The following is an 8,264-nucleotide window of genomic DNA, read 5'->3' as shown; positions in this document are numbered from 1 at the left end:
GGATAATGAAAATATTCTATCCACCCTATATAACAATAAATTTAGCTTCTTGCTCTTTTTTTAAATACACATAGGCTGTTGCTATTGTTTAGCCTAATTGTGGGTTTAAGATTTTTAAGTACGCCCAAATGCAACAGAAAAGTTTGATATGAAAAAGAACACATGAAGGAAAAACGAAACGGATATGGGACACTTTTATTTTATTATATTTCCTGTTAGTTTGGAAACCGGCGACAGGGGACGTACCATAATACAAATAACCTCGGTGATCATATCTATGGTATAAACTTTTTGTATGAAATATATTTCAATTACTGATAATCTTTCGTCACACAACATATAGTTCACTCAAAATGAAAATCAAAAAGGTTCTAAAACTTAATCCTCTGCGCGACCATGATTTGAAATAAATATAATGTTGACATAGTGACACCCCTCACGGCAGAGTTGGTCTCGCCCGAGTTCCCTGGGCATCAAACGCACATGTTTTCACGTCGGGTGTGTTGTGTTAAGGATTGTTCCAGCGTTAACAGCATTTCTGAAATATCTGTTTGTTGTCACGCTTCTGTTCGCTCTCCAGAGACTACATTTACAAACGGTGAAGCACCACAGTCAATGAGAAATACTTTCAAATCAGCGTCTGTCGAAAACACTAGAGCCGAGGAGGCTGACTCGTGGCTGCATGCTGCCGCTGACTTCACCAGACTAGAGGTATGAATGCTGTCAGCACACATTATATGTGTGTGTTTGTGTAGCCTTTCGTGACGCGTCTTTATTTCGGATACGCATGACTTCGTGTTGGTATTAGCATGAGTGATCGTTGCAGCGAGTTTGCCGGTAGCAGCGCTGGGCTAGCTTCTCGTTCCTTGTTGTTAACAGCCCCATGTGAACAGTGTGCTGCTCATTCGGCTCATTCATTCAGTATCAATTAATCTAATCAAAAGGACACAAAGAGGCGAGACAATTCAGGGAGTAGTGAGTCAGCTTGTGCATTGAATAGGTCTCGCTTTTAGGCAAGAAAAGTTAGAAAAACCCGAGTTAGCCGGCGGCTGCTGACCAGTGCCACGTAGCTGGCCGGCTAATGGGAGGAGAGCCGCGAGCAAGTTGTTCACAACCGCTGCAGGAGGCTGCATCATGAAACCAACAAGATGGACTGCCAGTGGGAGAAGCACTACCCTATAGACCTCTGTAATCCGAGTAAAAGTACTGATACGGCGGGGTACAATTCTCTTTTACATGCAATAGCCTCCGGTATTCGAGGGATTACCCTCCCAGGGGGCCACAAGTTAGAGACCACCTGTGTTGTGTTGCGCCCTGATGACCTCATGCTTGGATTACTGAACAGGGAGGAGCTCCGGGAATTTGAAAGTGTAATATAATATAAGTTTTAGCATCAAAACATGCATACACTTGATGATCCGATACTGTGTGCAAAGCAGACAAACTTGGACTCGTCAGTTATTATACGTGGTGATTTTAAGAAAGCAAACCTCATCCTGGAAGTGCCTAAACACAGCTAGTTTGTTACATGCTCGTCCAGATCCCTATTACACTACAGTAGACAGTGCTAATCACATGGTCCCTGTGACATAACTGGTAACATTTCTTAACAGAATGTCAATCCAAAGACTCAAAGTGATCATAAAATTTTGCAAACTGCCCAAAAAGAGAGGCAGCATAACTGCACACATGTATAATCAAAGGTACAAAAAACAAAAGATGTCAGTGGACCACAATGAAACGCATACCGACTACAGAGACACAAGGTGGCTCCTTTCCTCTTTCTATGTAGGGAGCCAGTTATGTACTTAAGCTACTTCCTGTATTTACTGGCCTTATCTTTTCCCATCAGGCTTTGAGACTTGAGGAACGACACCATGAGCTCCAAGGTGTGTAAGAACTGTGGCAGTTCAGACATTGATGTCGACCATGCACGTGGCGATGCGGTATGCATGGGCTGCGGCTCTGTGCTGGAGGACAACATCATTGTGTCTGAAGTGGAGTTTGTGGAGACGGGAGGTGGAGGGTCGCTGGCTGTTGGACAGTTTGTCTCTGCAGAAGGTGAGAAAGACAGGACATTTGCTGCCTGTTGCTCTGCTGTCTCTCTAGATCTACTGTGGATTTCTTTCCTGTGTGGGTTTGAGCTGAACCAATACATGAAGGACAGACTAGTGGACTCACTGACTGGACAGTTTGCATGAAAATAGGGTTTTCTATTGTGTACATGTGTACTCGAATTATATATCCACTGTACATAAGTCAAAATGTGTGCAAATAATTCCCGAGAGCTGAAAGCTCAGCCTTCTCACTACTATAAGCTTTGTTTACCAGGGTCAGCTAATCAGAAAGAACTGCGCTCTTAAAGGGCCTCAAGGTGCTTTTATATTGTAAGGTAAAGAGGCTACAATAATCAAGAGAAACCCTCAACAATCAGATGACCCTGTATGAGCAAACACTTGGCTGCAGTGGGGAAACAAAATCTTCCTTTTAACTGGAAGAAATGTGTGATAGAGCCAGGCTCATGTCTGAAAGTTGTGATCGGTTCAACCAGACAGTGATTTAGAGCTCCAAGGCACCAACGGCACACACATGCTCACGATGTTCAGTTCAGTTACTCGATTTAACAAAGCTAAAGCAGGGCGCAGCCTAGTCAGCACTCACCTTTCACCCGAACTTTACTGTGCACCTGTTGTCAATAAAAGGTAAATAAACAATTCTCTTATAAATGAGTGAAAAACTGGAACTTTTCTGTTATTTCATGGAATATTAACAATAAAAATGTAATTACTTCAGGTATGTATTGGCTTCGTTGGTTAAAAAAACAACAACTGTAAAATGTGACAGCTGCAGTGATGGAGAGAAATTTGAGACTTAACTGCATCTGTTTTGCAAAGTTGTATAGAGGGCTGGACTGGAAGCTTTGGTGCGCTGGTTATCGTCCCAAGACGAATAGTTGACACCACTATAAGAGTTGTTTGGACGAATTACACTCAGTTCTCATAAAAGAGTTTTAGCTTTAGAAACAAAAAACATTTTTTCTAAATGGGGAAGCATGGGGGGTCCAGGGGGGAAAACCTCCCGAATGAGCATAGGAAAGTTGCATAGAAACAGGCTGTGGCTGACTTTTGTGCATCGTTATTATGGTTGCCATGGGCCTGTGGGATACCCAGGTGCTCGTCGCTGTCCTGTATATTTGCAAATCTGCCTCCTGCTAGCTACCAGGAGGCAGAATTGCCTGATTTGGCTAAAAAGAAACATGATAACATTTATAATGGAACAATGTCAGACCAAAATGCACTCTAAAAGCTCTAATCTGCAGCATTGTCACTTTGGACTAAAGTAACAAAGAGGGTGCAATTAGTGCCAAATGAAATCTCTGTTCTAAATGCTGCTTGTAGCTGAAGGTGATCATGTGGATCAAAATGCTCCACTGCTGGTATAAATAAAATACTGATGGCTTTGGGTTTGTGTCTAATGATTTTACTGTTTACACAGTCTGACTACAAGAAAACTGGACAAATTCAACTGCTGACATCAAAGAAGCATAGACTGCATAAAAAAGATGGACTTTGCTACCAAGGTCTGAAAAGTGGCATCAGAACCTGCATTCTTTTTCATGGCCAGTAGATGGCGATCTCTGTGGTTTCCACAAGAGATTTGGTCAAATGAAAGTGTGAGAAAGAGCCTTCCTGTTCACTCTCACTCTGTATGTCCTCAGTAAACTTTCCCAATGACCTTATGGTCTTAATTGCTGGGTTTGTGTCTTATTTAATACAACGTGATGTTTAATTTGTAAAATATGGTTACACTGGAGTAAAATAAGCTATAACGGAGTGTTTACTTTTGGTTGGGGGGACAAGCTGTTTGTGTGAGTGTCGAGGTGTGGGACCTGATTGACCTGAGGTGCTGACCAGAGGGCAGCGGGTCAAACAGGCGGCGGGCGGGTGCAGAGGGTCACCTGTGATGGCCCTGGTTATAGAAGGATCTGGCGATGGCTTCTTAAGTGTAAAGAAATGAAACTGTAGGATTTACTTTTTGTTTTAAAGCTGCAGCAGCGAGCTAAAAATTGAATGCAAAAGCTGTTTTGATTATAGATGATTGTGGTTTTCTGCCTTTATGTGTGACTGTGAAACATGGAAGCTTTCTGCTTTATTTTTTCATGTTAGTTAATGAAATGTCTGAGTAAACTCTGTGCTTGGTGGGACATTGTATACATTTTTAAATATCAAACAATGAAGATAATAATGCTAAGACAGGAAATTTGGCCATCTATTTCCAGGAATAACGGCAAAGTTCTTGTTTCTAAATAACTAAATAAAGAAAAAAGAAGAGAGAAACACTTTTTGAGTGTTTTGCTGAAAATCTGTTTCTGTGCATCTTCTGTCCTTCAGATGGAGCCAGACATCCATCCTTTGGTGACGGGCACTTCTCAGGGATGGGCAAGGCATCCCGAGCTCAGACGCTGCAGAGAGGTGAGTGGCCATTAGATGGCACCACACTCCACCTTAAAAGCCTACGGGAGTTTAAGGTGCATGGTGTAACCTCAAGTCAAAAGCAGTTGCGATGCTGTGTGAAATATAAATAAAAACATAATGGTTTGTTTGCAGATCTCATAAACACACATTTAATTTTACAATAGAACACAGAAAACTGAGACTTTACTACTTAACAACAAAAAGCTGAAAACGTAGGCACTCCAAAGAAAGAGCTGGAGCATTGTGCGCTGGCAGCAAATCAGTAACATGACTGGACATAAAAATAGCATCTTACAGAGACAGAGGACCTCCACATTCACACATTTACAAATAGTAGAGCAATTTCAGAATAATGTTCCTTAGTGTAAAATTGTCATGTCTCATAATATCATACAAAGACTGAGAGATGCTGGAGAAATCTGTGTATTAGATGGATTGGATGTTGTGTGCTTGTGGGACTGCTTTAATAACACGCATAATTCTCTCAAGCAAATCAGCGGATTGTCTCAAGAACTCAAACACAAATCCCCGTGCCAACCATGAATGCAGATTGAAGTTCTGTCATGCAGCGCAGAGGCCACATGTGCACACGCTGCCTTCTCTGGGCCAAAGGTCACGACTGAGGAAAATGGAAGCTGAATTGAAATCAGCCCTCAGTTCAAAAGCCTGCATCTGTGATAGTACGGAGGCGCTTTAAATAGTTGTTGAAACATCTGTATGCTCTATTGTTTATGAAATATAGGTTTGAGATTTGCAAGTCAATGCATTCTGTTTGTATTTACATTGCACGTGGTATTGCTGCATACTGCAAACTTTGTTTTCTTCATTTGCTTCTTTAGTGTCGGGATCACCCTTCAACACGTGATCCGAGGTTGTGTTTTTGTGTGTTCATGCAAAATGCAGCTTGGGCAATAAATGAAGGAGGAGACGACTTTAGGTCTTTTGCACGGGCATCAATAATTCATTTAATTTTATTTCATGTCGAGCGTAAACTTCTCCTCTGAAAGCAGCTCCGTTGCAACACGTTGGTGTCTTTGACTTCACTCGAGTGATTAAAGTCTTTATATTTTCAGAGGAGGTTTACTTTGAATCATTTTATGCTGTTTGCTCAAAGCCCTCCTCTCGGAAGTGCAGCTTTGAGCCACAGCAGCAGCTTGCTTTCGATTTACTTTACAGTATGAAACTATTATAGTGTTTGTTCATTACACCCAGCACTCAGCAGGGTTTTATACCAGGAGAGTTCACAAGAACACTGTAAACCCTAAAAGATAGTCCCAATAAGCAGTGTGTGTGGTCAAGTTTTTTACGTGATAAAGCTTTAAGTTTGTAAAAGTTGTGAACAATAATAAACTGTCATTTAGAACAAGTCTCTTATGGGGTTTTTGCCTGTTAAGGGAAAACTGTGAGGCTCTGTTTGCAGACTCCAGTGTGGGTTTTTATCAATCACTTGTATCCATCTGTGATATGTCGTACCACATCGTGTGACTCAACCTCAGCTTGTCATTTAGACCAGCACATGCATGCTCAGTGTGCTCAGATGCTCATGTGATTGTGTGTTGTCAGGCTTGGTGTAAGTGACGGTTATTTCTGTACGGAAGCTGCTTTTATTTAGTTGAAAATCCTCATCTATCCAATATGAGGTTGTGGGAGGGGGCTGGAGCTATCCCAGCTAATGTTGGGTTAGAAGTGTTTTAAAAGGTCATTTTACATAAAAATGTATTGAGGCAGATAAAGTTTTAACAGCAAGAAACTTCAAGCAGAAGCAGGCTCAGGGAGGGGCTGCCATCAGCTGTGGGTGAGGGGAAGCCTGACTCTTCATCTGCTAAATTTGCTGTATTTTAAAGTTGGTGAGTTTGTAAACTTGTAGCTTTTTCCCATGGTTTGGGTTGTTTTCACACAGAGAAAAATCCAATTAAACCAAACGGCATCACTACAAACCACGTGAGGATGTTCAGTCCCCTTATTGGCCAGATGTGTCGGGGTGGAAGAAAGAACCACAGCTGGGATTAATAAGACTAAACGCCACAGCTGTGAAAGCACCAAACTTCTAGTTTTTGTGTGCTTACTGTTTTGATGTTATGCCTTTTTTGGTAGTACCCAGCAAGATTTTTGTTTTAGTGTTTTCTGTGAAAACAGCTGAGTGTTGTGGTGAAAACACCACTGAGAGAGCAGCGATGGTGAGCCAAAACAGTCTTAACAGTGAACTTAAAGTCACCATCATGTGCTGTAAAGCTTTGAGGAGCTGCACATTTTCTGTCACTTAACCAAGTGACGTAAAAGCTCACCTTTCTGAAAGCAGAGTGTTTCTAGTACATTTGAGCATGCTCTCTTCATCCGAGGTGGTGTGAGAGTTGTTCCAAATGGGGAAAATGAGTATTCACTTTGACTCCAGTGTCCTCCCAGAATGGATTTTTTTTTTCTTTTTCCTCTTTTGGATTTTCTTTGTGTGTAGGATAAGCTGCTGTCAGCTGATATTATCAACCTGTCATGCTCTAAATTGAAGTGCTGGGGGCCCCTGTGGGAACCTCGAGGGGTCTTGGTGGGTGTCCCTGGAGCTCTTGCTGACACGGGACTTTAGTCTAAAAACGCATCAGCAACTTGCAGACACAGACGAGCAACTGCTTGGCTGCTGGCAGCCGGACAGAGAGCCCAGACGTCGACTGCCAGCAGCTGGTTACCGCAGCGACGACCGTCTGCTCAGCTGATGATGTTTAATGCGACAGAGCCACGGAGTCACAGGGCTGTCAGACTGCAGCAGGCGCTGAGTAATGGCAGTGTGCGCATGGATGCAGGGGATTAGCAGGGAGCGATAGGAGGGTGTGGATTGAGGAATACTGCTGTTAAATGCTGCGTGTGTTTTGTAACTGGGTGAGGATGGAGGCTTGTATGTAGGATATTTCTACCATGCTGTTTGTGTATGTGTGTGGGGCTTTATTCTGCTGTCACATGGAGTCTGAAGGATGGTTTGAACTTTTAGGAAAGGATAAGCTTGCAGCTTATACATGCTCATCAGCAAGGAGATACAGTGTGGATATAACTGGGAACAACATAAGAGTATAAAAACACCTCGCTCTGTTGTCAAACAACTTGGGTTTACATTAAATACCCTGACGCTACGGAGGGCAGCCTCGTCCATGTTTTTACACTGAACATCATCATGTGGTGGAGAGGAAGCAGGAGGAGCTGCCCGGTCCCCAGCTGAGGTCAAGATTAGTTTTCATACATAAAGCCTTGATTACTGAGTGACCTCACTGTGCGAGTCCACTGAGGTCCGCTCTGTATGAATCACATTCATTTGATCATCACAGTGAGTGCGAGAGTGCATGTCAAAATAGTGCCTGCCCTCATGTTGGTGACCGTGCAGACCATGTGGTCCACAGTGCACCAACTACACATGGTGGAAGACTTCAAGTGGACTTGGAAGTATAGCAGGAATGACTACTTGGTCATCAGATTTCCAGCTGTGTGTGTGTCCACAGTGAAGTATAATCAAGGCTTTAACTAATGATGTTTATATAATAATAAACCCTTTGCATGGAAGTCGTGCACATTCATTCATGAACAGGCAGATAGCCAAAGATGCCACGTTGCTTGCGTATGAGATTGTTGGATTAAAAGCAGTTAAATGTAGGAAAAAGTACTTGCATGACTTTCTGTGTGAATGGTTGAATGTTGTGAGTATAAACATGTTTAAAGCACCAGTGTGTGCTATATAAGAGCCAGTTCATTTACCATGAAAAGATATCCTAGAATTTCACTCACCTCCACGTATAAACTTTGTTGATAGAG

The 8,264-nt window shown here is 42.5% G+C and overlaps 1 protein-coding gene across 1 annotated transcript in view; it reads left to right on the top strand.

Moving 5' to 3' along the window:
• The first annotated feature begins 452 nt into the window (after positions 1 to 452).
• brf1a (BRF1 general transcription factor IIIB subunit a) overlaps positions 453 to 8,264 on the top strand; it is a 125,347-nt gene continuing 117,535 nt past the window's right edge. Inside the window, exons 1-3 of the mRNA XM_005728598.1 lie at positions 453 to 711; positions 1,853 to 2,061; positions 4,392 to 4,472. Coding sequence (XP_005728655.1) covers positions 1,878 to 2,061; positions 4,392 to 4,472 — 265 coding nt within the window. The 5' untranslated portion in view covers positions 453 to 711; positions 1,853 to 1,877. The remainder of the gene's footprint in view (positions 712 to 1,852; positions 2,062 to 4,391; positions 4,473 to 8,264) is intronic.

The sequence above is a fragment of the Pundamilia nyererei genome, unplaced genomic scaffold, assembly GCF_000239375.1.
Source record: "Pundamilia nyererei isolate P.nyererei 1_Seehausen unplaced genomic scaffold, PunNye1.0 scaffold00029, whole genome shotgun sequence".
NCBI classification, from domain to species: Eukaryota; Metazoa; Chordata; class Actinopteri; order Cichliformes; family Cichlidae; genus Pundamilia; species Pundamilia nyererei.
This window is presented reverse-complemented; position numbering and strand designations above follow the sequence as displayed.